At 50.6% G+C, this 26,008-nt stretch overlaps 3 protein-coding genes and 1 long non-coding RNA gene across 7 annotated transcripts in view; 2 read left to right on the top strand and 2 right to left on the bottom strand.

Moving 5' to 3' along the window:
• The window catches only part of LOC108509750, a 55,007-nt gene extending 39,676 nt beyond the window's left edge, over window positions 1-15,331 (top strand). Inside the window, exons 3-4 of the long non-coding RNA XR_001878696.1 lie at window positions 13,820-13,974; window positions 15,196-15,331. This is a non-coding gene — a long non-coding RNA (uncharacterized LOC108509750). The remainder of the gene's footprint in view (window positions 1-13,819; window positions 13,975-15,195) is intronic.
• Window positions 9,984-15,700, bottom strand: FBXO2 (F-box protein 2). The gene is made up of 6 exons (XM_017839322.1): window positions 15,643-15,700; window positions 13,774-14,047; window positions 12,574-12,700; window positions 12,382-12,477; window positions 11,911-12,046; window positions 9,984-11,509 (listed from the first exon to the last, which is right to left on the bottom strand). The coding sequence occupies exons 2-6, from the start codon at window positions 14,021-14,023 to the stop codon at window positions 11,375-11,377; spliced, it is 744 nt and encodes a 247-aa protein (XP_017694811.1). The 5' UTR covers window positions 14,024-14,047; window positions 15,643-15,700; the 3' UTR covers window positions 9,984-11,374.
• A 116-nt stretch (window positions 15,701-15,816) lies between these two features.
• Window positions 15,817-19,066, top strand: LOC108509755 (F-box only protein 6-like). Its single transcript, XM_017839329.1, has 5 exons — window positions 15,817-16,203; window positions 16,820-16,946; window positions 17,647-17,742; window positions 18,057-18,192; window positions 18,881-19,066. Exons 1-5 carry the CDS (start codon window positions 15,945-15,947, stop codon window positions 19,025-19,027), a joined length of 765 nt encoding a protein of 254 aa, XP_017694818.1. The 5' UTR covers window positions 15,817-15,944; the 3' UTR covers window positions 19,028-19,066.
• A 371-nt stretch (window positions 19,067-19,437) lies between these two features.
• MAD2L2 (MAD2 mitotic arrest deficient-like 2 (yeast)) overlaps window positions 19,438-26,008 on the bottom strand; it is a 6,744-nt gene continuing 173 nt past the window's right edge. For 2 of the 4 annotated variants that reach the window (XM_017839327.1, XM_017839324.1), the window contains exons 2-9: window positions 23,550-23,601; window positions 23,197-23,315; window positions 22,574-22,645; window positions 21,696-21,796; window positions 21,486-21,580; window positions 21,308-21,381; window positions 20,222-20,314; window positions 19,438-19,937 (exon numbers count right to left, since the gene is read on the bottom strand). In XM_017839327.1, coding sequence (XP_017694816.1) covers window positions 19,896-19,937; window positions 20,222-20,314; window positions 21,308-21,381; window positions 21,486-21,580; window positions 21,696-21,796; window positions 22,574-22,645; window positions 23,197-23,315; window positions 23,550-23,589 — 636 coding nt within the window. In that variant the 5' untranslated portion in view covers window positions 23,590-23,601 and the 3' untranslated portion in view covers window positions 19,438-19,895. Of the gene's footprint in view, window positions 19,938-20,221; window positions 20,315-21,307; window positions 21,382-21,485; window positions 21,581-21,695; window positions 21,797-22,573; window positions 22,646-23,196; window positions 23,316-23,549; window positions 23,602-25,743; window positions 25,767-25,925; window positions 25,952-26,008 lie in introns of those variants that run through there. The other 2 variants (XM_017839325.1, XM_017839328.1) reach the window with 2 other exon arrangements.

Here is a 26,008-nt window from a genome sequence, read left to right as displayed (position 1 = left end):
AATTACATGTTCAAGGGAAACCATGCAGAGCAACATATCGAATCCAGCAGCCCAGAGGTGTTCAGGAGTCTTTTTCTTAACTTCTAGGAGGAAAAAACTCCATGCTCAGCTGTGCTAGTCCTGGAGGGAGGGCCCAGGAGGCAGGAAAGCATTTCTATTCATTTTTTTCACCTTAGCAGCTGTGAATTATTCATGGAGCTCCACTGACTTAGTGCAGGGGGAAAGATTTCCTGTTCATTATTTACTGATCTCTTCAGGAGCATTACACTTTTTTTTCTTTTCTTTTTTTTTTCTTCTTTTTTTTTTTTTTTAATTTAGGATCTCTTTAGGAGCAGGAGAAGTTTCTTCCCCTGGACTTTCAAGGAGTCCTTTGCCATGTACCTTTGTTATTTATTCTTTATAATGAAGCTGCTGGAATTAATTCCTGAGAAAGACAGTGTAAAGAAACATCCCTGTCATTATACAGTCTTCAGAATTGTGGTTAAAAGATTTCCAGGTGGCAAATGAATGCCCCAGTGGAGTCTGTGTCAGTTGACTCCTGATGTGATTGATGGTTGTGGTCTGGTACTGAAGCTGTCCTTGATGTCTATCATGTGCTTCCTTCCCTGGCTGGGAGCAGGGGGTGAGAAAACTGCTGTGGGATGCACAAAAGCCCCGGTGACCAGGCTGGGAAGAAGTCCTGGCCTGGGACTGGGTCTCTCTTGGGGATACCAGTCCCCAAAGCACCCAGGATACTGAGGCAGTACCATCAGATTCTTTGGTCAGAGCTGTGGTGTGTGGGATCCCTGCCCTGCCACAGTGTCACTCCTGGATCATCAGGCACAGTCTGGGCCGTGTTCCTGCCCCCTCTGGGCTCTCTGATAATCACAGGCTGGTCTGTGCCACCATGTCCTGTCTGCTCTGGGCTGGGGTGCCTGAATGAGACAGTGACCTGTCTCCGTGTGTGTCCCATTCACTCACATCCCTGCACATGCCAGGAGAACACTGAGTTTGCTTCTCACTGGAGTTTTGCTCTTTTATCTCCCTCTCTCCAGCCCTAGCACTCTGAACAAACACAGGTGCCTGCTGGTTTTTTTTAAGGGGCATTTGCTGTTTCCTGAAGGTGCTGTTCATCCTTATCTAGTGATTTGCAGGTACACACAGGGTAATTTCTCCACGGCTGTTTCTGGGGGGGTGGGTTGTGATAGTGTCAAGTATTTAATTGGGCTCTGTGGTCTCTGAGCCCAACCTCAGACTCCTGATTACCTGTGTGGATGAGCCAGGGAATTGCTGCTGTGAATATTGATGAAGACCAGCGTTCTGTGGGAGCCTGCCAGGCTGGGGGGTGATGAACAGGGCTGAAGGTAAGACCCAGAGAGGGGAATGATCACTGCTGTGGGGGGCAGAGTGGATCAGAGGGTGTGAGTTGCACAGCAGGCATCACTGTGGAACACCCTGTGGCATTGCCCTTGCAAGCAGGGCAGTGTCTGGAGCAGAGCCTTTTCTCTGGGACACTAAGGACAGAGAGGAGACACTGTGGCCCTTTGTGTGGGTCTCTGTATGTGTCCCTGTGGACATGCTCAGGCTGTTATACATTACATCCCATTGTTGTGCTCTGTCTGCTCTGGTTCGTGCTTGCTGTGCAAGCTCTGCCTGTGCACAGCTCAGCAGGGCTCGTTCCCAGGAAAGCTTCCTGAACACTTCTGAAACACCAGAGCAGCAAAGTGAATTGAGGCATGGAACATATATTCACAGTCCAAAGGAAGGCAGCAGTTCATCTGGGCAGGAATTGCTCCCAGCCTGACTATCCCACCTCCCCATACACAAGATCATGACACTTAGGAAGGAGCAAATGTGAAGGAAGGGTTTGAAAGCAGCCTGGAAGAGCTTGGCTGGGGTTTCTGGTCATGGCTTACAAGCCATTAGGAAAACAGCAGCACCTCTGCCTCTCGCTCTAACACCCTCTGGAGACTCGGGTTACCTGGCCAGGCTGCAGCGTGGGGAGATAGGGAAATGGGAATGATTAAATTATTCAGGCAGTTCAGAGGTCTCTTCAGGCAGCTGCTCCTCGTGTGTGTGTAAGGGGGGGTTGTAGCGTTGCTGACGAGTGTCACCCATAAGGGAGGAGAGCCAGAGTGTGTGGCTGAAGCTGAAGCCTGGCAGTTCTGGGCTCAGGGTGTTCACTGGCACTGACCCAAGGGCAGGGCAGGACAGGATGGGCTTCAGTGCCTCCACAGGTATCACTGTCAGCACTGCACCACTCTCTGACAGCGTGGGCCTTTTTTTAGCCTCACACGTCAGACACTCTCTGGGCACCCCAGGGTATTTCCTGGCTGTTTCTCTGCCTGGTGGATGTAACAACCCTTCCAGCACTTTCTGCCCCTCAGGTGTGCAGCAGGACGTGCTGGGGAGGGAGAGCTCCTGTGCCTCCCCATCTGACACCAGCTGGGTAGTGTTGTTGAGGGAGGTAGACCTTGACACTGCAAATGTCATGGAAGTGACTTGGAAATGAGATGAAATGTCATTCATTTTGCATGCAGGCAAAAAGCACAGTAAATGAAAGGATTAGATGGAGTATGCTTGAAGGGAGAGCTCTTGTCCTGATCAATAATTTAAAAATTCCCAGGCAAGTGAGCGTTAGGGCTGCATGTACAAACCAGTTGTACAGCCCTTCCAAGAAGTTATTAAAAAGACTAGTTTGCTCAGATTTACTGGTTGCAATTGAGCTGAAGGTCACAGTTAAATGTAACTGAAACTTATGCATGTGTAGTAATTCCTAGTTCCTTCTGTTCAAAGTGCCTAAAACTCTGTCCTTCCTGTGATAGCATGAGGGAGAATAAAAACCTGAGTTAGCCCTGTCTGCTTAGAGGAATGGCTTTGTCTTATTGAAGTCGTAACAGTTGAAGTACTTTTTCTGAATGTGTGCTGACTGTGTCCAAACTTTTATTCCAAGCAGCCATGGCTGTGTTGGAGGCTGTACAAAGCAGGGAGTGAGGCTTGGATGGGGAGGCAGTGTGGTTCAGGAAATGTGGGCTTGGAGTTCCTGGCTGTGCTCACAGGCTGCCTCAGGGACTCCAAGGCAGGCTTATGTCTCTGCCATCCCTGTGCTAAAATAGCAATAATGGCTCATGGAAGACAATAAAATCTGCTAATAGTGCATAAGCACGTGGGAGTATCATGGCTCATGTTCCTGGAGCAAGCACTGTCTAGATATAGGTCAGGAATTAATGCATCCTATGCTTTTTTTGTGTGTAAATATGATCTTGCCTTTTAGGCTTACCAGAGCCCCTTTCCCCCACCTCTTTTCCATCCATACTGAATCCCAAACTCTCTGCTAAGAACAGAAGCACTGACCTTCATGACTGTGAGCAGGATCTCCCTTCCTGTGAGGAGCATGTCAAACCATTACAGCAGCCTCTCATTTCTTCCAGCTGAAACACCCAGTGGCAACAAAACAGTATCATTTCCTTTGTTTTATCTGGTTTTCCTCATAAAACCCGCTAACACTGGAATGTCTAGAGAAATCCTGTGCTTCTTCAAATGTGCCACATTTTCAGCCCAGGCCGTGACAAACGGTGGCATCAGCAAGGATTGGTGTTCCTTGCTCTCTGTGAAAGGCTGGTTTGAGGGGTCTCACCTCAGACATTCCAGTAAACAGCCCCCCGAGGTGTCACAGAGGAGCTGGTGTTGCCTCTGGGGATCCCCAGAACTGGGTGTCCAGTGAACCCCCCCGAGCAAAGTGTCAGACAGTGAGACAGGAGGGGCAGTTTGTGTGTGCTGGTCCAAACCCCTCCCAGACAGGGCAGCAGGCTTGTCCCAGGGCAGGGTACAAGGAGTGTTTTCATAAGTATTTCAGTGGGTTGGGATCAGTGAGTCCTCCCCCTGCCTCTGTGCCCTTCTGCCTGGCTCTCTCACACCCCAGTGCTGTGTTCCATGACTTTGTGCCCACGGTGTTTGCTCACCAGCAAGAGCTGCCTTGCACAGGTCACTGCTGGGTGCACTTGAACCTGATTTGGTCCCCACTGATGGTGGGTACCCGAGTGTGTGCTGTGCAGGATGGGGGACACAAACATCTGAGAGGGGTGGTTGGGGCTGCTGCCTGATTTCTTAAAATGTTGCTTAGAAACCAAACTCGATATTGCCGAACTCCACCAGATCTGCAGTGCAGAACTCTCTGCACAGGGAAAAGGATTTCTTATTTTTATTATTATTTTCTACTTTTTCCCCCCCCTTACAAGAAATAACTCACTTTTCAGCTGTTGGAGAAGGTGGTAATTGATCTAGAGCTTTGCAGCTTGCCTTCCGGAATGGTTTTATTCTTAATGTAGGAATAAAATTCTGTTAGGTCAAATACACAGCAATAAATACAAGAAGCACATTAACTTTAATATATTGGATTATTCCACTTGGTGGTGACGGGGAAAAAAACAAGATTTAATTCCCCTGGCAATGCAGGCAAAGAAAATCACTTTCCCTGCCCATTTTTTTTTCTCTTAAGTCATTTTTGTCTGTCAATGCCAGTGCTGCAGGCTTTGACAGGGTTTAATTTTACTTCTTATTTTTTTTTAACCTGGTGTGAAAGTAAGAAGTGTTTTCTCCAAGTAAATTGTTCACAAATTCACTCAATGCCTTTTATTTCTGGCTGCTAGAGATTCCTCCCCTGGTGGGATGTGTGGAGCTCTTGGTGCCATCACAAAAGTGGGGATTGCCCTGAGCTGGCAGGGTAGGGTGGCTTTTAGCTTCACTTTTGGGGTGGGGCAGTGAGTTCAACACAGCTGTTCTCCTTTTTCCAGACGTGCTGGTGTTGGTTTCTGTTCCTACCCTGGAGCTTCCCAGCTAGAACCAGGATCTGCTGCTCCATGCCAGCTGTTTCTGTGATGTACCACCACCCTTCAGGGCTCAGGGCTCCCACACAGTGGTGACTGTGCCCAGCAGGGCATGGGTGTCTCCCCAGTGCCATGCCTTGCAGTGCTGAAGTCTTTCATCAAGTCCCATAGTCAGTCCTTGTGCCAAGCCTTCCCTCATTTTTCTGGGGGAGTGATGACATTGGATCCTTTCCCTACAGTCCTTGATTTTCCCCAAACTTCTGTTTTATATTGGAAAAAGGACAGATGAAAAGAGGCAGGAACAATCTCTTTGCTTGTCATCATGGCAGACAGATGGGTAGAAGGTGGCTCTGCTGGGGACCAGGCGAGTAGCAGAGCGACTGGAGCAGGGATTTTGTGTGGATAACAGAGAGGAAACATCTCAGCACAGTCAAGGACTGCAGAAAGGATCTGCAGATGGTAAAGCCTTCCGAGCCAGAAAGCTTTGAAAAAAGTCTGGGTGAATCTGTGTTAGGAGTGCTGGGAGTGTGGGGAGGGGTCTGCCTTGAACAGAAGGGGAATTAGAGCAGACAAGCCTGGGGGGTGTGGTTGGAGGTGTGTGTTGGTTCTAAAGCATCTCTCTCTGTGCAAATTGGCAAGAGAGGCTGGAGGAAAAGCAAGGCAGGAGTGTCCATGTGGTTAACTGAGTGTTTGCAGTGTTTTCCTCCGTCCAGGCAGAGTTATCGCTCCAATAAGCAGAGCTCCTGCACCAGCACCCAGACTCCACCTGATTGTGTTTGTCTGAGAAAGACTTCACGATAATCCTGCTGGCAATTAATTGGCTTTTGTTCAGCAAGAGTGAACAAGATCTCATCTTAATCTGTTTCATTATTTCTCCTTGTATAGCACAAGTCAACACAAGATTAGGTTTAATTTACAAAAAAATGCAAAGTCATTACTCATATCTGGATCAGGATTTTATCTGCTTCGTTTTGCAACACTTTGTGTGTCAATATTAACGAGAGGAGCTGCACGGTGTGTGGTGAGGTGGAAACAGCACTGCTTGACTTCAGGACCTTTTGCAGGGATTGCAAGTGGCAGAGCTCTGATATCACCCTTCCTCTACAGAGAAGGAGCTCTGTGCTCAGGGAAACCAGGGTTTATGTACCCTGATGCATTTCAGTGCTTCTGGACATGGTACCTACATCCTCAAGGTGCTCAGTGGGAGGCTCCTCGCTGCCAAAGCTGCTCCCCTCCCTGTCAGTGCCCCCGTTCCTGCTGCAGGGAGCTGTTTCCCCACCATCCATCAGTCCAATGAGCTCTCATATGACTTTATTGCAGCCTCTCTGCCGCTCTGGGAGCACTGATTGCACTGTGGTTAATGGGTCTGCACAGGCACCAGCTCCAGATGAGCTGCTCTGAGTGCCTGCAGGGGAGGTCAGCCAAGGGCATGTGGGATGTCCCTGGGACTCCTGACTCCCTGGGAAGGGCTGCTGAGCTCCGTGTGCAGGGAGGGTGGCAGGAGACCGTGTGTGCCTGGGCACGGTGCACGTGGGGACACAACCCTGCTGCTCTGGGTGACTCTTCTGAGACTCATGGCTGGATTAGAGATACTCTGCAAGGAAAGGCATGTTACTGATTTGAGTGATACTGATAATAAATCAATGCTTTAGGATAGTGTTGAGCAAGTTGTGCTGCTTCCAATCGAATTTGAAAGGCCTTCATCTGCATTCAGGCAGCTTTCACTACTCTGATCAGTCATTACAGCCGAAAACGCTGCCAGCATCCAAGAGAGGTGTGCTGTGTCTGCTGCCCAGGGGGCAACTGTGCTTCCAAAATGTGTGTGGGGCGTCTCCGATGGCAGGGATAAGCATTAGGGTCTGCACAGCAAAGGCTGCTCTGCAAACCGAGCCAGGCACGGCAACAGGACGAGGAGAAAACGCTCCCTCGTGCCTGAGCTGCCGCCAGAAGAAGAAACAAGGTGCAAGAGCTCAGACACAGGCCCACAAACGCAGCATCCAGGGCGGTCCCTCTACATCCCCTGTGCATCTCTCTCGGCACGGAGGGAGCCCCGCGGGCTCCTGCCTGCAGCCCGAGTGCCCTCTGCTGTCCCCGCCGCGGGACCGCGCTCGGGGCACGGACCGCGCTGCTGTCCTGCCCGCCCTGCCTGCCCTGCCTGCCCGGCTGTGCCCGGCTCTCCTGCTCCTGGGACATCCGTCCCGCACTCACCCACCGGCACCGTGCGTGTTCTGGTTGTCCGTGACCCTTCGCTTTGCTCGCAGGCTGCTGTGTCAGGAGCTCGGCTCTCTCGGGCTGTCCTTGTGCTTTCCAGCTTCTGTGAGGCTTCCCGGCTGAACTCACTGTTACCCCGTAATTCCAAAGGGGTTCCCCAGCAGGAAAGCACTTTCTTTCCCTACTAGGTAAGGAGACGGAGGGCAGGGCAGTCGCTGCCCAAGGACATCGGGAGGAGCCAGCTGGATGGAAGGGGAAGCAGGGATCGGGTCAGCTCAGTGCCGGGGCTGCTCACACGTGCACTCTTTTGCCCCCCAGGTGTGTGTGTGGTGTGGGACAGCAGTGGAGGAGGTGAGGGAGTGGCTGTGCCTGAACCGCAGAGGGAGGTGTGTGCCCCAGGGAACACCAGCCCAGCGCTTTCCAGTTCTCGAGGGGAGTTCTGCTCTTGACAGGCAAGGATAAGTCCTTGATTTTCAGTCCCATTTGTGACCCTACTCATCTCAGCTGCAGCTTTAGGCCAAATGTCTCTGCTGCAGGAGTGACTGATGCTCTGCTGTCCTGTCTTTCAGGAAGTGCCATTCCCAGCCTCTACAAGCTGTTTGATTTAGAGGGAATCAAGCTCCTAAGCCATCCTCCCTTTTACAACTGGCTAAAACAGCTGGGCTGCAAGCAACAGGGAACTGTCAGATAGATTATTTTTATTTTCTCCCCCATCTCTCCCATCCCATCTTGAATTGCCTGGTGGGGGAGAAAACTCCTCCATCTGTCCACAGCCCCCCAGGTGGGCAATAATAGATGCTTCATATAGAAAAATTCAATTAGACTCGACAAGAGATGTATGATAGTACTTCCTTGCCAGGGCCCCATCTTGCTCTGTTCTGTTCCTCTGCAAGAAACTTGCTATAGAAGCTGTTGAGAATAAAAAACCCCAAAGCAACCGCTTTTTAAGTATTTTTGGCCGTATTATAATGACATTTATAGCCAGGACCAGCTGTGGTGGGCTGTGTAGAAAAGAAAAATTACAGTGGCATCTCATGCAACTGCAGCCACCAAGGTGCAGGTGGCTACCCAGGACTGGTGAGAGCAGGACAGGGCTGTGTGTTGTGCTCTACTAGGGCTTCTCTTGGTGCCTCTGAGTACTGGAGCAGCCAAGGTGAGAGGTGTGTTCATGTGGTGTCTTGGCCAAGAGTGAAGGGTTTGTGTCTTCAACTCTCCAGTTCTCTTCATCCAGCTGGTCCATTCCAGTGTGGGGTGTTTGGAGGACAGTTCCATTCTGTGTTTGGTGTAGCTCAGCAGTGCTGGGGTGCACTGTGGGTTTGATGTGCAAAGGGAACAGGAGCCCTTTCTGCAGCTCCTGTTGCTGTAACTGGGACTGGGAGGGGACCCTTTTGTGTGGTTTCAGTTTGGTTGTTTTTGGGGGTTTTTTTTCTACAACATGAATGCTCCAGCAGCACTCAGTTTTTGTGTTTTAATGCTCAGATTTCTAAATACTCTGAATCTGGGGGTTGAGAATATCTATTATAAATTACTTGGGGTCAGAGATCTTCCTGTCTGTACAGCATGTGTCTGCATTGGTCACCAGTGTTCCCAAAAGCTGCTGTGCAGTGTCACACAGCTGCCTGCTGGTGTTGGCACAGCAGAAAGCAGAAAGAACTGGCATTGAAGCTGTAACAGAGCCCTGCAGTGGCTGGGAGATTTAATACATCCAAGCCCTTTTGTCACAGTTGCACTGACTTTCTGTAATCCCATGAAATTGTATCATCTCAATTTCCATGAAGTCTGGAACATGTGAGAGCCCATTACCCATCTCTGACAGGTGAACAGACAGTTTGGAATTGGATGTACGTGTGCAATGCAGATCTCAGTGTGTTCACACTTCTGGTACTTAATCAAAATTCAAAAGGCATTTGGAACAAACTATTTATAATGTGAGCAGGATTTTTTTTCCCCATGTGCCCAGACACTCACTTGCTTTGGGATTCTGACTGATGTGGCTGAATGCAAGGGGTAATGGCTCCCTTGAGGTCAGCAGTGACTTTGGGGAGCAGCACTGGGGGACAGAGGTGGCTGTTCCCTGCAGGGAGGCTGCAGGCACTGAGTTCCTTGGAAAGCACCTCTCTGAGGGAGTGGGAAGGTCAGGACAGCTCTGCAAGATGCCCCTGACAGCCAACATGAACAGCATGAGGAGGGTAAGCCCCCAGGCAGCTGTTCATGGTAACAGAGCTGCTGGGGAGGCTTTGTGTGTTTAGTGGCTCAGCCTAGATAAGCCCAAAGTGGGGACCACGGCCCTACCCTCTAAGTACAAGGGCCACAATATCCGAAGGCTTAATCCTGAGGTTTATCCTGACTCTGAGATGGTGGATTAGGAAAGGTTCAGTTTAACAATTGCATCAAGATGTGGAATATTGATCCCCTCGCTGCACTGATTCCTTAGGGACAGATGGAGGGCTGGCTTCTTCTGTGGGGCAGAAAGTTGGCAGCGAGTTGAAGATTAACCAGTCAGCTGCACTAAAGGCTGTGGTGAATAAAGCAGCAGTTGTGTGACCGTGTGTGCAGGGGGGATGCGGGGGAAAGAGGTAAATTGTGAACTGGTTCTGGTGCCTCCTGGGTCAGAGCTAAGGCTGAGCTCACAGTAGAGCCAGTGACTGTTGACCTGGAGGGTGTCTGGCAGGACTGGGCTTTGTAGGAGCCCTCCTGGGCCTTCTCTGTGCCTTGCATGAATTCTCACTGTGCTTTAAGTTCACTTCTGCTTGCTGTTGCACTGCAGACCTGCTGCACATGGAGCATTTCTAATGGGTCCAGGCTGCTGGACTGAGGAACAGAGCAGTTCCTCTTCCAGGGACACTCGTGGTACCACACAAGGTACAATGACTCCTGGTTTTGGGTAGGACTGGCTGATGTGGCTCCACATAACTAAACAGAGAACATGTGCTTGAACACAGGACACAGACACCCAGCACACAGGGGAAGATCCACACACAGCTGTGTCACTTTATTAGGTTTGCCTGGGCTCTGGCACAGCGTGGCCGTGGTTTGGGAGCCCTGTGTGCCCGGGGCACCCAGGGGCAGCCCTGCAGGAGCCCAGGGAAGCAGCGTGCACAGTGCCCAGGGGGAAGCTCTCCTTTGGCTGCAGGCAGGAGCAGTCACTGCTCAGGTAAAGGGGCACTTGGATGCAAAGTGGCAGCCCGGGGAGGTAAGACAGACAGAGACACAAAAATACAAGTGCCTTCTCTAGGCAACAGCAGCTCTGTTAGGGGATGCTCTTCTGAGGGGGATAACTACAGGGACAGGCTTGGCTCAGGAGAGCTTAGGGGTCTGTTCAGGATGGGGATTCACAGCCCTGAGTGATATCAAGAGGCACAAGTGGGAGAGTGAAGTGCTGTCTTGTCAGTGAACACATGGAGGAGGCAGACAGATACTTCTTGCAGAGATGGAGTGAGGCAAAACAGCTTTGTGTGTGCAGGGTATCTCCTCCCTGCAGGGTCAGGCTGGGTGACCAAACACTTGCACAAAGCATGCAGAGGCCAGGGAGGGGCACGTTAGTTTGTTTTCATTTGTTCCTGGACCCCACCCCCAATTTTTCCTTACCTATTTCCTTAAGTTGTTGTCATATCTCTCTCTCTCCCAGCAATTACTGTCAGTTGTCATCTGTCTGAGGGAGCCAAATGAAGCCCCAGGGTTGGACACCAGACAGGTTTCTGTTCCCAACACTTGCCTTGATAAATGGATACTGGGAACAGTTTAAGGGAAAAGGATCCAATCCCTCTTGTTTTGCATTATCACTAAAAATTAAACTAATAGCACTTGGCAGCCAAGCTAGAGCCCCTCTGTGGTAAGCAATGACATCTATTGTTTGTAAATGGGAGAAGCCAAGGTTCTCACTGCAGGCCATGGAAGCAGTTGGTGACAGAGCTGTGACAGGGCTCTGGGTTTCCCTGGTACGTTCTCAGGCACAAGGTCTATGTTTTTCTTTCCTACTTTCTTCCACTCTTCACCTCCAGAAAATATGCCTTAAGTGCCCCTCTAAGTTAAGGAGTGCCCAAGTCTGGGAGCAGGCAGGAGGGGTGTCTGGCTTGGGGTTAATGGCTCAGGAGAGAAGGTCTGCAGGACTTTTAGGTCATCTCCCGTCTGATGGAGAACATCAGTGCAAGTGGTGAGGCTGAGCCTTGTGGTGCAATCTCAGATCCATCCCCACTCTTTGCACAGTCCTCCTGAGGAAGGCTGGGCGCTGGCTCCCGGCGTCTTGCAGGCGCGTTAATGCTCTACAGCCAGAAGCAGCACCATGCAGAGACCATCCAAAGGCCGTGGGATGCCCTGAGGGAAGTCAGCTCCAGCATGCAGGCCCCAGCTGAGCATGGCTACGGCTCCACTGTCACGCTGCTGTTGGTGACACGGGCACCGTACCAGCCCTTCCAGAACAGCGTGTCCTGGCCGCCGTGCTCAAAGCGCACGAAGCGCACCCCGGGCCCGTACTTGGAAAAGGTGTGGGAGATCTTGGGGACAAGAGACAAAAAGGGTTGTTGGTAAGCATCAAACCACCGTGAACCTACAGTGCACAGAGCCTTCAGCCCCACAGCCCCAGTAACACCTGCCAGGCTGGGTAACAACGGGGACATTTACAGTGGAAGGAGCTTTGATCCCATTATTTCTTTCAGAACCTCTCCCACTTGGACATCTCCTTCACTTTATACCTGCAGTGGTAACTCAGCAAGTTTCCAAGTTTCCTGCAAGGTAGCCTCCCAGTATAATCCCTTTGTTTAATCACAGGATCATGGCTCCAGAGAACACGTGACAGAGCCTTCTCCTCCTCCAGGAGAACTTTCCTGCTTCCCTCTGCTTCAAAATATTCCCAATTCATGCAGGTTGGGTGTCACCTTCTGAGGCTGCAACTCACCTCAGTCCAGCTGCCATCGTTGTCCTGTGGGATGGTAACAGTCTCACTTTTGTACTCAGCCAGCACATCCTCGTTCTCCGAGAGCAGCTTCACGCAGAGCTCGTAGAGGCAGCCGGCGTCGCGGCGTCCCGCGTACCTGCAGGGACAGCCCGCTGCTGGCACCGCCTGGCAGCTCTGCAGAGAGCCAGAACACGGGCTCTCCACTCCCACCAAGGGCCTTGCTTTGAGGTGGAAATGGTTCTTGCCCCAGCCCACCACCTCCCCTCATTCACAACAGGAACCGGGGCTCTGGAGTTCACGTGCACCAACACTTTGAAGCTTGTGGGAGCTGCCTGTGAGCCCTGTTCCACTTCCAGGGCATCCTGGCAGCTGAGGTTTTAAGGCCCAGTATATATGAGGTACGTGCCTTCCCTGCCCTTCCTTTTCTTTCTTGGCTCTCTGCCTGCCTTCTGAGGCATCCTTGCTACTTACCAGTCTCTTACCACAATTTTAGGCTGGGTTGTGTCCATCAGCTCTTCCCAGTAGCCCTCAGCCCTAAGGTCAATGACCTGAGCCTTTCGACACCATCTGAAAGACAAGATGTTATTGGTATCACGGTCTCTCCTGGGACTGGGGGAACCAAAAATGTTCCCTTCCCTAAATAAGAGAAGAAAGCAGCCTTACTCATAAGATGTAACAAAGTATTTATGGACTTCTTCACTAGGGAATTCTTTTCCAAAGTCCCCTGGGAGCTCTTCAATTTTCCAGCCATCACCTCCATTCTCTACCTCTCCCCAGTGCTCCAAGTCTTCTGCAAATGGCAGAGAAGAGACTTGGATGAGTCTTAGTTTCTGTGGGCCTGAGGAACCTGACCATCTCCCACTGGAACCTTCTTTTGGCTTGAGAAGGCTCAGTGTTACACACAGCACTAATTTTGTATGTAGACCACGGATATGTTAAGTAGAGGTCAGGCAAAAACCTTTAGTCTGGCTGAGCTTAGTACTACCAAACTTTAACATTCCCCAGCAAAATGGCTGTGTAGTTGTAGGTTTGTCTAAGGAAGTACTCCAGGGAAAGGATTTAGGTATTCTGAACAGTGTATCAGCACTTCCAGTGGTCACAAGACAGAAACAGCCTGGGGAGAGATGCTGATTGCTTTATTTCTGTTTTCTAAATCTCTAAGTGGTATTTTCAGAAGCAGTAAGGTCTTAAACATAGGGCTTTTCTGGTCTTAGCCAGAGGGAGCCTGGATGTTGGAAAAGCTTGCAGAGTCAAATGGAGAAACTGTGTTGATATTGCTTTGGTCTGTGATGTGTGAAATTGTTGCTGCTTGGGTTGTGAGGCTTGTTTACTGCTGCTTATTGCTACTGCAGCCCTGGGAAGTGAAGCTCATGGATCCAGAATAATGGCACGTGGGGTACGTGGACTCTGTGGGGAGGGGAAAAACACGATTTGCCTGAGCTGCTCCAAGGAAAGAAGCCTGAAGGGCTGGTGAGCTGAGGGCAGACAGGCCCCTGAGCAGAGAAAGGCTTCCTCTCTCCTGTCATGGTTTGGCAAGAAGCAATACAGAAACAGATGCCACGACCACTACGGCACTGGACGGGTTCTGCAAAGGACATTTTTGTCTCTTAAACTTGATTTGGATCCCTGCAGGGGTTATATAAACCTAATGTGAAGTAAAGCCCTTTGCAAAGACTGATTATCAAAGGCCTTCGTGCCCATTAAATGATTTGGCTGCGTGCAATGAGTGATTTGACTCTTGGGCAAGGAGAAAATTCTGCAACCTGACAGCAGCTAAGATCTGCTTTCAAAGAGTGGAAATGCCCATTCTCTGTGACTGGTTATCTCTCTGAAATCTCGGGGCAGGTTGTGCTTGTCTCTCACCTTCACCACATGGGTTCTTGATGAGGTTCTTCCTTTTCTTACTCAGGAAGTAGAAGTTTTGCCAGTTCTCTGCATCCTCCTCTGACTCTGCCCCAGTGAGCCCTTCCTGCTGGCACTTCAGGATCCACAGTGCAGCTCCATCGACCAGGTTCTTCCACTGGCAGCAGACCAGGCGACACACCAGCACCAGATCCACGGCAGGTATGGCAGCCAGGATTCGGATCAGGACTGCTTCAGGGAGGGACTCCATCCCTGGGCTCAGCAGCGTCAGACGCTGAGGCAGTAGGAAAAAAGGGAAAGTAAGTGTGTTATTTGAAGGCTTGATTTTGGGGCCATAGATTTCTCCCTGACCTCAGGGCCTCCTGACACCCATTAATATGCTGAAGCAGATGAATATTTTATGTCATAAGTGAAAGCTGAGTTAAATCCCCCCATAAAATGGAAGTACTTGACATCTGCAACTGTGGGCAGCTTGTTTGTTTCTCAGACTGGCATCAGTCCTTCCAGAATCTCTGCTGCTGCAAAAATCAGCTTCTTAGTAATTATTTCTTCTGCAGAGGGAGGCAGAGGGGGTGCTTGTTCTGCCTTTAGGAACATCTCTGATAACAAATGCTGCAGAGCAGTACCCAAATATCAGCAGTGAGCATCTTGCCAGCCACCCTTGCAGTGGTTCATTCTATATCTGATGGGCTTTCCCTCAGGGGGCTGGCACTTAATCCCCTTAGTCATGAGCTCGTATAAAGTACAGGTCTGTGCATAGCTGAAAATAACTCGGTTGATATTTTCTAATATTCCATTTTCTTTGGCCTCATAACCCGAGCCATTAAGTCAGAAGTGTGTGCTAATTCTGGCCTCCAAACAGCTCTCTGCTGCCCTGAGGCCCAGGTGCTGCAGGACTAAGGAAAGATGATTGTGCAGTTTCAGAGCCCCTGTCACCAGTGACGGATGCACTGTGACACTGCTGTTGTGTCAGCTGAGTCCTGGGGCTGGGAAGCTGCTAAGACTGCAGTGAACTGCATGGATGCAGCCAAACTCCTTGGGAACGAGTCATTAAGCCTGGGAGAGCACCAGGAACAGAGGGGAAATATCCTGACATGTGACTTGAAGAAAAACAGCAGTGCCAAACCTGGCAAGGGAGGGAAGAAATAAAGAGTCACTGCTGTAACAGCATCCTAAATCTAGATGTTCAGGTGCAGGGCATCGTATGTTCTCTATCTGCACTGCAGCCAGCACGGACAAACTGTCATTTAAAATTCCCTGGCTTTTCTGGGAATAGCATCAGTGATTTCCCATTCTCCCCACTTCCAACCCTCCAGCACAGTCCTGAAGGCTAAAATGTAATTTAAAACAAAAAAAACCAAAAAAAAAACCCCAAAAAAACCCCAGAAACATGAGCAGTCTCGCTGGTTTGATCTCTTACAGGAATTTCAGAGGCCCCGCCTGCTGATGGAGCACCGCCGCTCTCCTCGTTAGCGAGGATCCCCCGCACTCGGGAGAGGGAAGGAGGTACCTTCCCTTTCCCACCGCAGTTCACAGCATCCTCCCCCGGACCGGTCCCCATCACCCTCCGGGACCGGTCCGCATCTTCCCCCGGACCGGTCCGCATCCTCCCCAGGACCGGTCCGCATCACCCTCCGGGACCGGTCCGCATCTTCCCCCGGGACCGGTCCGCATCACCCTCTGGGACCGGTCCCCATCACCCTCCGGGACCGGTCCGCATCACCCTCCGGGACCGGTCCGCATCACCCGCCGGGACCGATCCGCGTCCCGGCATCGCGGGCAGCGCCCACCCCGTGCCGTGTCCCCGTCTGTCCCCGGAGACAGCCCAGGACACCCGCAGGGGCTCGGGGGGACACCGAGCGCTCTTACCTGGGCGGGAGCGTTGGGGCCGGGCTGGGCTGTCCCGACACGAGGCTGCGGGTTCGGGGAGGGCGGTCCGGGCCGCTCTGATAAAGCCCGGCGGCCCCGCCCGCGCTCCTCCCTCCCCCGCCCCGCGGAAGGGCCGCGCCCGCACATCCGGGGCCGGAGGGCGCAGGTCGGTACCGGAGCGGGGCCGGGGCCCTGACCCGGAGCTGCGCGGCCCCGGCCCGCCGGGCTGCCCGTGGCTCTGCCCCTGCCTTAGGCAGAGCCTGTGTGTGCCCCGGGGCTGTGGTTCCCCCCCGCCCTCAGCCATGACAACCATCGGCGACCTCCCCGAGGACGTGCTGGTGCAGCTGCTGTCGCTGCTGCCCGCCCGGGACCTGCTCCGCAGCTGCCGCCTGGTGTGCGCGCAGTGGCGGTACGTGGTGGACCTCAACACCCTCTGGAAGAGAAAGTGCCAGCGCGACGGGTTTTATCAGCAGAGCCTGGACAGGAACATCTCTGACTGGAGGGTCTTCTATATGCTCTGCCACTTGAAGAGAAACTTAATCAAAAACCCCTGCGCTGAAGGTTGGTTTCGTTATTTTAGCAGTTAAGAGTTTCCGAGAAGTCAGAGTGAGTCAGTATATCCTGCATGACTCAACTGCTCGTGCTGCAGGACTGTCCAGCTGCTGGTGGAGCTCTGCTGGGTCAGATCCAGCTCAACACCAGCAATAGAACTGCTGTAGGTAGACGGGTGTGTATTTACCAGTGCTTTGTGGTTGCAACCAGAAAAATCTGGGGTCACAAGGCTCCAGCACTGCAGACGGTGACAATTAATTTGCACAGCAAGTACAAGGTGGTAATGAAACTATCGGGTATTGGCAGTAAACGTTTGGGCAGCTGGAGAACTTTGTGTTATCAAAGACTTGACTAATAGGACTACAGTAATTCTACTTTATTGCTGACGATGAGTTTGTGATGTGGTCAGAGGGTTTGTGATGTGGCACAGCTACCTGCTGACAGCCCCATGAAAAGCAACCTAATGACAGGAGTCACTTCCAGGTCGTAGGAAAAATACAGTGGATCTGAAAACTCCACGTAGCTTAATAGAATTCTCCTGTAGCTGACTCTTTAATGAAAGCAGAGCTCCTGCTGGTAGCTGAAGTGAGGTCCTAACCCTCATCTTGGACACCTGTGTTTGTAGAGAAATTCCAGCACTGGACAATTGACCGCAACGACGGAAATCAATGGCAAATCGAGGATCTGCCTGGAGATCATGGAAATTTGATGCCAGACCCCACAGTACACAAATACTTTGTCACTTCATTTGGGTAAGAACTGGATTGCAGTAATCAGGAGCTGGGAAACCTCCTTTCCTCTGTGTGTCTGCACAGGCACCATGGTTAGAAGGCTTGAGGCAGGTCACTGAACCTTAGCCCAGCTGTGGGAAAAGGAAGGAGCTTAATTAAGCCTTTATGCCAATTAGTCTAAAGAGACAGGGTACTGCTGAGAGAATTGGTCACAGTATATGCCAAGTTTTTCTGTCCCTACCAGGAACCTACTGTAATTTTTATAGTTAAAATCATCCACGTGGATTTTATAGTTACAATAATTCTCCTCTGCCAGAGTTGATGGGCAAAGGTGAAGGCTCTGGCAAACATAATCAGCTGCACTTACCTGACAGGGCTCTGGAACCTCCAGGAGTGGTAGGTGTGTCATGCAAACAGAGTGTCAGCAGAGGAGGATTAGCTGCTTTTACATGCACTAGGCAGGGGTTTCCTGTTCCAGTACACAAGTGCAGGGACCCCTCTTAATCCTGCTTGTAGGTAACTATCCCTTTTATCTGGGGATGAAGCTAATTCAGTTCATTTCCTTATCCAGTTCTGGCTATGGAAAAGGCAGGCCTTAGCCAGGTCAGGTTTGTGGGCCTTCAATGCCTGGGCAGGCAGTACATCTGTCAGGGAAAGGACATGGACAGTGAGAGGGAAGAGATGTTTTGAGGAACTGTGAGTATTTCTATGGCTGTTTCAGGTTATGCCTCAAGTCTCAGCTCATTACTCTGAAGAACGAAGGATACCAAGATCAGCTGATGGATGAGATACGGCCTGAAATTGTAGTCAAGGACTGGTAAGAGGATGCACTGAAAACTAGAATTTCTGGTATTGGCCTAGAATTAAGCTAGGCCTGTGGAGCTTTTCATGCTATAAAATCAGTTCTTTATCCCTTGGGAGTTGTAGCTCTCAAGTAAAGCATAAGCTACATCTGAGCTTATTAAAGGGGTGCAAGGAGGTGGCAATCCTGGGAAGTTATAGAACTTCTCCACAGCTATGGGGATGACAGTCCTTTCCATGTACAGACAGGGATCTTCTTGGAGACTGTTTTTGAACCCCAAGGGGAAGTGAGGGCTGTACATACAGCCCTGGGTTCCTCTGCCTCCCCAGGTACGCTGCCAGGTTCGACTGCGGGTGCCAGTACGAGCTCCGGGTGCGGCTGCTCTCGGCTGATTACATCGTCCTGGACGAGTTCGAGCCCGAGCCCGTGATCATCGAGCAGTGGAGTGATGCCAAGTGGAGAGAGGTGAGCAGCAACCCCGGGGGCAGGAGCTTTATATCAGTTTTGTGGCACTTGAGTCTTGCCAGTCTTACTTGGCCAAAAGTCCCAGTGGACCTTGCTCTCCAGTCTCCTCTATACAGTGAGTCAGTCCTTGCTGGTGATGATGCCAGAGAAGCAGTGGTGCCCTGATCAAGTCAAGTTCCTTTTTAGGTGCCCAGGATTTTCTAGATAATATCCCCGGGGCTTCTGTGTATTCAGTCTTTTTAATTGTTTCTGGGTTTCACCTAGTTTTTGTCTAAATAACTAAGTCACAAGAGCAGACTGCTGTTTTTCCAGATCAAAAACCTTTTTTTCAAAACTACTGTGCAAGGATGGCCAAGTATTGCAGACTTAACTTTTCTTAAACTGTTAAAGGTGTTTAACTGGTTTGATTTTCTGTAACAACCACATAAGTAACATCCACATTAGATGTTACTTATGTGACAAATGCACCTAATAATTGAGCTTACTGTTAGTTTGACTCAGAGAACATTTCAGGGCAGAAGGCTGAGTGAGAGGCTTTTTCTGCCCCATCCCCCAAAAAAGGGGTATGGTGCACTTTCAGTGAAAGGTATCTTGGTCTCAGGAAAAGCTCAAAGACTCACAGACTGTAGTTGTCTGAGGTTCGGGTCTAGTTTGGCAAATTAAGAGGAACTCTCTTATTTCTCTCCAGATTTCCCACACATTCCGGAATTACCCAGCAGGAGTTCGCCACATCTTTTTCCAGCACGGAGGGCAGGACACCCAGTTCTGGGCAGGATGGTATGGGGTCCGTGTGACAAACAGCAGCATCACCATTGGGCCCCACACGTTGTTATGAAGGCACAATAAAATGGTTTGCTTTACCTCAGGACTGTAACCAGGTGGCCTCAGGTGCACTTTTTGTCTGTACTCCCTGGGTGAGTGTCCTTTGTCCTGCAAACACAAGCAGCTTGTTTTCCTTGTTCACAGCAGAGCTTGTTTTGTATTGAACTGTGTAACCCAATATAAAATGTTAAAGCAACGCCCAGCCTCAATCTGCAGTGTTCTTGTACTTGTTACCTGGAGGAAGCAGGAGGTGCTGGGCAGGCTCTTACACCAAACTCCACCTTGCTAATGCCACCTGTGGGTGAGAGGTCTCCCATGGAAAGGGAGCCTTTCCTAGGAACTGACAGAGTCCACATATGTGCCAGAAAAGTGGTGAAAGCTCCACAGAAAAATACTTCCTCACTTAAGAAGGGGGGCTGGTTCGAACAGGACTCAGCCCAGTTCAACTGGGGTAAAACTTCATATTTATTGAAGACTACTTGGGACAGTCACAGTGGACAGACACTACATAAGGCCTCACTCCCCCTTAGCACGAGTCCATTGCTCTCGTGGAACAGCTCCTTGCTGTCCATCCCTGCCCCTGTGCAAGGGAGCTGCCCCCTCAGGTGAGAACTGGATTGGTACAAAGCACTGACTCCCCAGGGATGCACTGTAACAACACCTGTACTCACTCTCACACGAGTCAACATGGGAACAGGCTCTGGCTCCACATTCCAAGTCAGTTCTATATACAGCGGTAAGAGCACTTGAAATAAAGAGGCAGCAGCTGCTCTACATTCACCAGAAGGCTGGCTGAAGAGATGGTTCTCAAGGTATGGTTTGTGACAGATCTTACTCCACTGGAAGATCACATGAGGCTCGAAGGCAAGGAAAAGTGGAAATCAGGTGCCTTTGTGGGCTCGCTCCTCTACATAGAGCTGCATCTGGAGGAGAGAAACCAGCATCAGTCCTGTTTGGTGTACAGAAAGGGGAAAAGCCTACAACAGGCTGAATAGGAAAGGTTTGTACCTCCCCCCATAACCAGGGGGTTATTTTATTATGAGGAGTCTTGCCCTGCTTTGATTACTGGCACAGACACCTGCAAGGCTAAGCTACTGCTCAGCAGTATTAAAGTTGTCACCCCACAGCAAACTGCAGAGCTGGTGTGAGAGCAGACAAAGCTCAGAACTACAGCAGGTTCAGCCACCTCTTGGTCAGATCTGCTCACCTTTAAGATGTCAGATGTCATGGTTTTCAGGGGGATAAGCCGGGGGTCGTGCATGTGCACGTCCTGCTCGTCAGCAAGGATCCACGGGAAGTCCTGGGGGCAGGAACACAAGGTGTGTTACTGGCAGAGCCTGGCAGTGCTGCAAGGTGAGCTCTTCCTCAGTGTTAAGTGAATGAGAGAGTGAATGGCTGAGGAAGGAACTGGTCACTCAAACCTTCCACAACAGCAAAACTTAACACTTGCACACTTGGCCCTGAGACTCAGCATAACTGTCTTCAGTTACAGGATCAAACTATGATGTCAACCCTCTGCTTGCTGCAAAGGGGACACCTCACTTCTTTAAAAATACACTCTCAGCTGTCACGAGCTACCATGTTCTTCTGTCCCTTATACCAGCATTTAACTGCAACTCCTGAATGCCTGGGGCATGGATTTCCATCCTGCCTTGGAAGTTTAAAGCTTGGCCTACTACACTCCCAGTTTCCATTTCTAAGCAGTACAGAGCCATTGAAATAATTTTATACTTCGTTAGCTTTATTTATTGTGCCTTAGGACACATAATATAACTTGGCTTAGGAAAAAAGTTTCCCTGCATCTGTGCAAGGATTCTTAAAAAAAAAAAAATAAAATAAATCTTGGTTTAGAAAGTGATCTATACACACTGATATTTATTTGTGCCCCCAAACCTACTAGTTACTTGAATCTTAGTCTGCCTTGCTCCTTATGCAGAATCAGGAGGATCATCAGGGGATGAGAGCTGCTTTTTATTGATTAAATTCAAATACCTGTTCTACATGTCTGAGCACTTCTAAGTGACTGATCAGGCACTGGGCAGTGAGTGTTGTTACAATCTGTTTCAGGGTCTGAAGCAGCCGTTGTCTGCAGCTGTGGCTGTGTGTGGTGGATGTGCTCCCACCTCCCCAGCACAAACCATTTTAACCCACTTCAAGAACAGCTGTGAAGTGCCTCACATGACACTAAGTGCATGTTCAAAACATCTGTCAGCCTTAACCTCAGAGAGAACAAAACTCTGCTCTGCCCAGTCTTTGCTCTGCAGCTTCTCACACACAGTCAGGTGTCACTCACCTTTATCACCTGGATCTTTTCCATGTTCCGTGTGGCAGCCTCCCGTGTGTGAACCAGAACTGTGAAGGTGCAACCTGAGAGAGAAAGGGCAGGTTCCAGCTCAGGGGACAGCTCCCAGGGGATGGGCCAAGCCAAGCAACGCCAGGCATGAGGCTGTTTGGATCCGAGGGACATTTACCTGGGGGGTTGTTGTCCAGCACAGCGTCGCACACGCTGATTTTCAGGATGAAGGCACGGAGTAACTGCTCCACGTGGGACAGCAGGGACTCGGAACTGTGGAGGACACAGCAGTTGTTACTGGCACGCAGCAAAGGCCTGGAGCTGCTCCCAGAACAGCCCTCAGAGGCAGATGTTGGATGCCATGGGCAACCAGGAGTGGAAACCTCACCTAATGGAAAGCAGAGGTGGCTGGGTGATCTCAAAGACAAATCTCTCCACCGGGTGGTGCTCTTTATCCAGGATTACAACCACGACTTTCTCCACATCGTTCTGCAAGAACAAAGATTAGAAAAATCCCTTCCTTAAAACAAGCTGGGACTCCCACTATATTTGTTGGGGCTCACAGCACAAGCAGTTATCCAAAGCTTGAGCTCAGATTACCCTTAGCAATCAGAAAAATTGCTTTTGTAAAGCCATTTCTTGCTGGATTTTAGACTGACAGCTTGTGGCTAAGGCTGAGACAGATGGGTGTGCTAAATTGTGTGTTTCTCTAGATCCTGTTTTGGGACAAAGGAGGAGATGCAGCCATCTCACTGCATCCCTCAGGGATGGACACTGAGGGAGGTAAGAAACACTCAGACCATTGGCCAAACAGAGCAGCTTTGTACAACCACAGTGTACAGCTGATGTAATTCTGTTTTCTGAATATGCATTAAGATTGTCTGTGAAGAGCAAGGAATACAAAACCTGCCAGCAGCCTCCTGGAATGTTTCACAGGTCACACCTTTCTCTTACAAAAGCAACCAAATTGTTCTGCCAGGACAGGTGCTTAAACTGGGATGGATTCAAAAGCAGAATGTTAGAGTGCAGGATGATGTAACTGGAAATACACACACACATGTCCTCAGGTGCAAGTAGGAGATGCAGCAAAGCCTCAACTGCCAGAAAAGGTTACGGGTGTTGGTTTTAGTTTTGTCAGGAACTTTATCAGCTAATATAGTGTATATGGTAAATTAGTAAATAAAGGTTGCAATTAAGAGAGTATTTATGTTCTCTTACTTTCTGTCAGAGCCACTTGCAGTACTTTGGTCCCTGACTTGCTCTCACCTTCTCCAGCAGTGGCTTCACACAGTGCAGCGTGTCCTGGATGTACTGGTTCAGCTCTGGGTGGCAGGACATCTGCAGCAAACACAGGGAACAGTCAGAGCTGTGTTTGATGTGAAGCAGGGCAATGCTAAAAGGGGAGATTTAAACAGAAGCACCAGTGTGTACAAGGCACTCCAGTCATGCTTCAAATACTGGTGAAAAATGCTGAGTTGCCCATTCAAACCAGCAATTCTTTCAGGGAAGGGTTAATCAGCTGAGGCAGATCACTGCACCCACACAGGTGTTGTCTATCAGGAATATACAGCCACAACAGCATATGGGGAACAGCATATTCCAACCATCCCTATTTCCTAGGAAACATGCTTTCCTGTTACCTCACTGCACAGAGCTGGGGAAGCCTTCTACTACTGCTGTCCATGACCTGCTTGTTCCATGAGCTCTGCTGTATCCTCAGCTACAGGGCTGCTCTCTCCCTTATGACAGGAACTAATTTCCCTTCAAAAATGAGTTTGCACATTAAAACAATCACTTCCAGAGTATAAGGTTTTGTTCTAGTGACTGTTGACTGATCCTTGCTATTTTGCTTGTCCATGTGGCTGTCAGCTTCTGGGAAAATCTCCTACCTGGACAGGTACATTGTATTTTTTCCTCTTCTGAAAGATCCCAATGGGGTAAACTTCTCTGACGTACAAGATGAGGTGAACAGCCACTTCCAGGAATTCTGAAAGAACATCTGCAACAACTGGAAAACAGAAGTAAAGAATGCTGAAGAGGGGAGGGGGAAGGGGGGGAGGAAGCAGAGCAATACCATAGACTCAGAGGAATTTTTTTTAAAGGTATAATTTTTTTGTACATAAATTTCGCCTGCATCCCCTTAGCTGCAGGAAGTTTAGGGACAGACCAACCCTCCAACAACACTTAGTGCCAAGGAGAAGGCTCACAGGGGCATCAGCTGCAGCTCAGCACAACACATTACCTTGCCCAAAGTTCAGGTCCTGCCGTGTGAGGGTTGTCATCTTCCCCAGGCCCTGGAAGTAACAACAAAAGGAATGTTTATCCTTTGGCTGCTGTATTATGAACACAGTCAGCCCACGGAACCATCCACCTCTCCCATGCCCCTGCTGGCCTGCAGACAGAGGTGTGAGCACCCTCTGCAACCACAGCCCTCAGGGATCACCAGCAGTGCACAAACCACAGTGTTCTGGCTCACACCTCCAAATGAGAGATCATCCATAATTTAATTCCTGCTTTTTTTCCACTCTCTCTCTCCCTTTTTGGGACGCAGGTAAGTTCAGACCAATACTTTTTAGTAGCACAAGAAACACTGGTTTTTTTAAAGCTTCATATTCCTTTCCTTTTGTAGCCCCCATTTCCTACTCTAACACAAAAAATTCTCAGTTTTATGGGTTTATTCCCACACCACCATCATGAACCAATGCTTGTCCAGGCTTGGAGCTGCATCTTCCACTGACACATCACCACACAGGTTCTCATCTGCTGCCATTGCAACAGCTTCAGAGTCTGTCTCTCCAGTCCCAAGGAATCCAAACCCAAATTAAGTCAACATGGACTCTGTCACACAGGATTATGGAATATCTCAAGTTGGAAGAGGATCATGGATCCTCAAGGATCATGGAGTTCAACTCTCTGCTCGTCTCAGGACTACCCAAAACTAAACCATGTGACTCAGGGCATCATCCAGACGCCCCTTGAACTCTGACAGGCTTGGTGCCACAACTACTTTCCTGGGGAGCCTGAAATTTGTGACACTTATAAAGGGCAGCACATTATTGTGCCAAATTGAGTATCATTGCCAACAGTCAAACAGCACACACTGGGGTTCAGCTTTCCAACAGCTTTCCCTACAGGGTGGAATCTGTGCCTTACACAATTTAAGCCACAGTGTACATAATTACCTACTAGACATTTTGATTTGTTTCACTATTTTATCCACACTCTCTGCGTGCACGAAAACTAACCACCAATAGCAGCACCACTGTTGATGAGCTATGTCTTTAAATGCCTCTGGAGCACCCTGGCTCCTCCAGTGTCCTACACAGACCTCTGCTGAACCAAAACCATTCCAATCAGCTCTTTAGACACCGATTTTCAAGCTGTTTCAGCTGCAACAAACCACATTTTTCAGACTTACAAAGAATTAGTTTAACCTTCACAAAATAGGGAGCTACCCTCATTTCCCTTTTTTTAAATCAGAATCCTACGACTGTATACAAAGACTTCCTGGAATATCAGTGATCTGCTACACTAAATAAAATTAAGATATCTAAGCATTTCTCTAGCCCTCCAGCCACAGTGACTATCACATTTCTACAAAACATCTGTATCAGAGTAGCATAAACAATTTGTGTTTTCAGAGGTTTAGGTTCACGTCCTCATCTAAACATCATCCCTCCTTAAAGAGAGGCCCCAGTGAGGGAAGAGCATCCCAAGAGATCCACCCTTCCCTGCAGTCACAAGGTTGGAACTGGGCACCACACACTCAGCAACTGTGCAGGCAGGGAGATCGTGGAATCACAGAACAGTCTGGGCTGGAAGGGACCTTTAGGCTCATCTCGTTCCACCCCCTACCGCGGGCAGGGACGCTTTCCACTAGAGAGGTTGCCCCAAGCCCTGTCCCACCTCCTTGGACGCTTGCAGGGATGGGGGATATCACGTAACTCTAATTCATCACGTCCAATCTCCCCGTGTCTATACCCCGGGCCCCCAGGACAGCTGGCCCGGGCCCCAGCCATGCCCTGCCCGCTCGGGTGTCTGTGACCCCGGGGCTGGACCCCCGGGGCGCCCCGGCCCCGCTCCGCGCACACCACCGCCTTTCCCCGGCATTCCCGGGCCCCGGACGGGGCTCCCGCATCGGCACGATCCCCCCGACCCGGTGTCTCCCCCCAGTCCCTCTGTCCCCACGCTGTCCCTATGCCCAGTGTCCCCCCACCCCACCCCGCTGTCTCCCCCCTGCCCCTGCTGTCCCTGTCCCAGCTGTCACCCCCGTTCCCACCTGGTCTCCCCGGTCCGTACCGGCCCCGCTGTCCCCGCTGTTCCCCCCGCTCTGTACTGGCCCCGCTGTCGCCCCGGTCCATACCAGCCCCCCTTGTCCCCGCTGTCCGCCCGGTCCGTACCGAACCTCCTGTCCCCGCTGTCCGCCCGGTCCGTGCCGTTCCTGCTGTCCCCCCGGTCCGTGCCGTTCCCCCTGTCCGCCCGGTCCGTGCCGTTCCCGCTGTCCCTCCCGGTCCGTACCGACCCCGCTGTCCCCCCGGTCCGTGCCGTTCCCGCTGTCCCCGCTGTCCCCCCCGGTCCGTGCCGGCCCCCCTGTCCCCCCTGTCCGCCCGGTCCGTGCCGTTCCCGCTGTCCCCGCTGTCCCCCCCGGTCCGTGCCGGCCCCCCTGTCCCCCCTGTCCGCCCGGTCCGTGCCGTTCCCGCT

This window comes from Lepidothrix coronata, unplaced genomic scaffold, assembly GCF_001604755.1.
Source record: "Lepidothrix coronata isolate B3197 unplaced genomic scaffold, Lepidothrix_coronata-1.0 Scaffold399, whole genome shotgun sequence".
Lineage (NCBI taxonomy): Eukaryota > Metazoa > Chordata > Aves > Passeriformes > Pipridae > Lepidothrix > Lepidothrix coronata.
The sequence above is the reverse complement of the archived record's forward strand: the minus strand, read 5'-3'. Positions and strand labels throughout refer to the sequence as shown.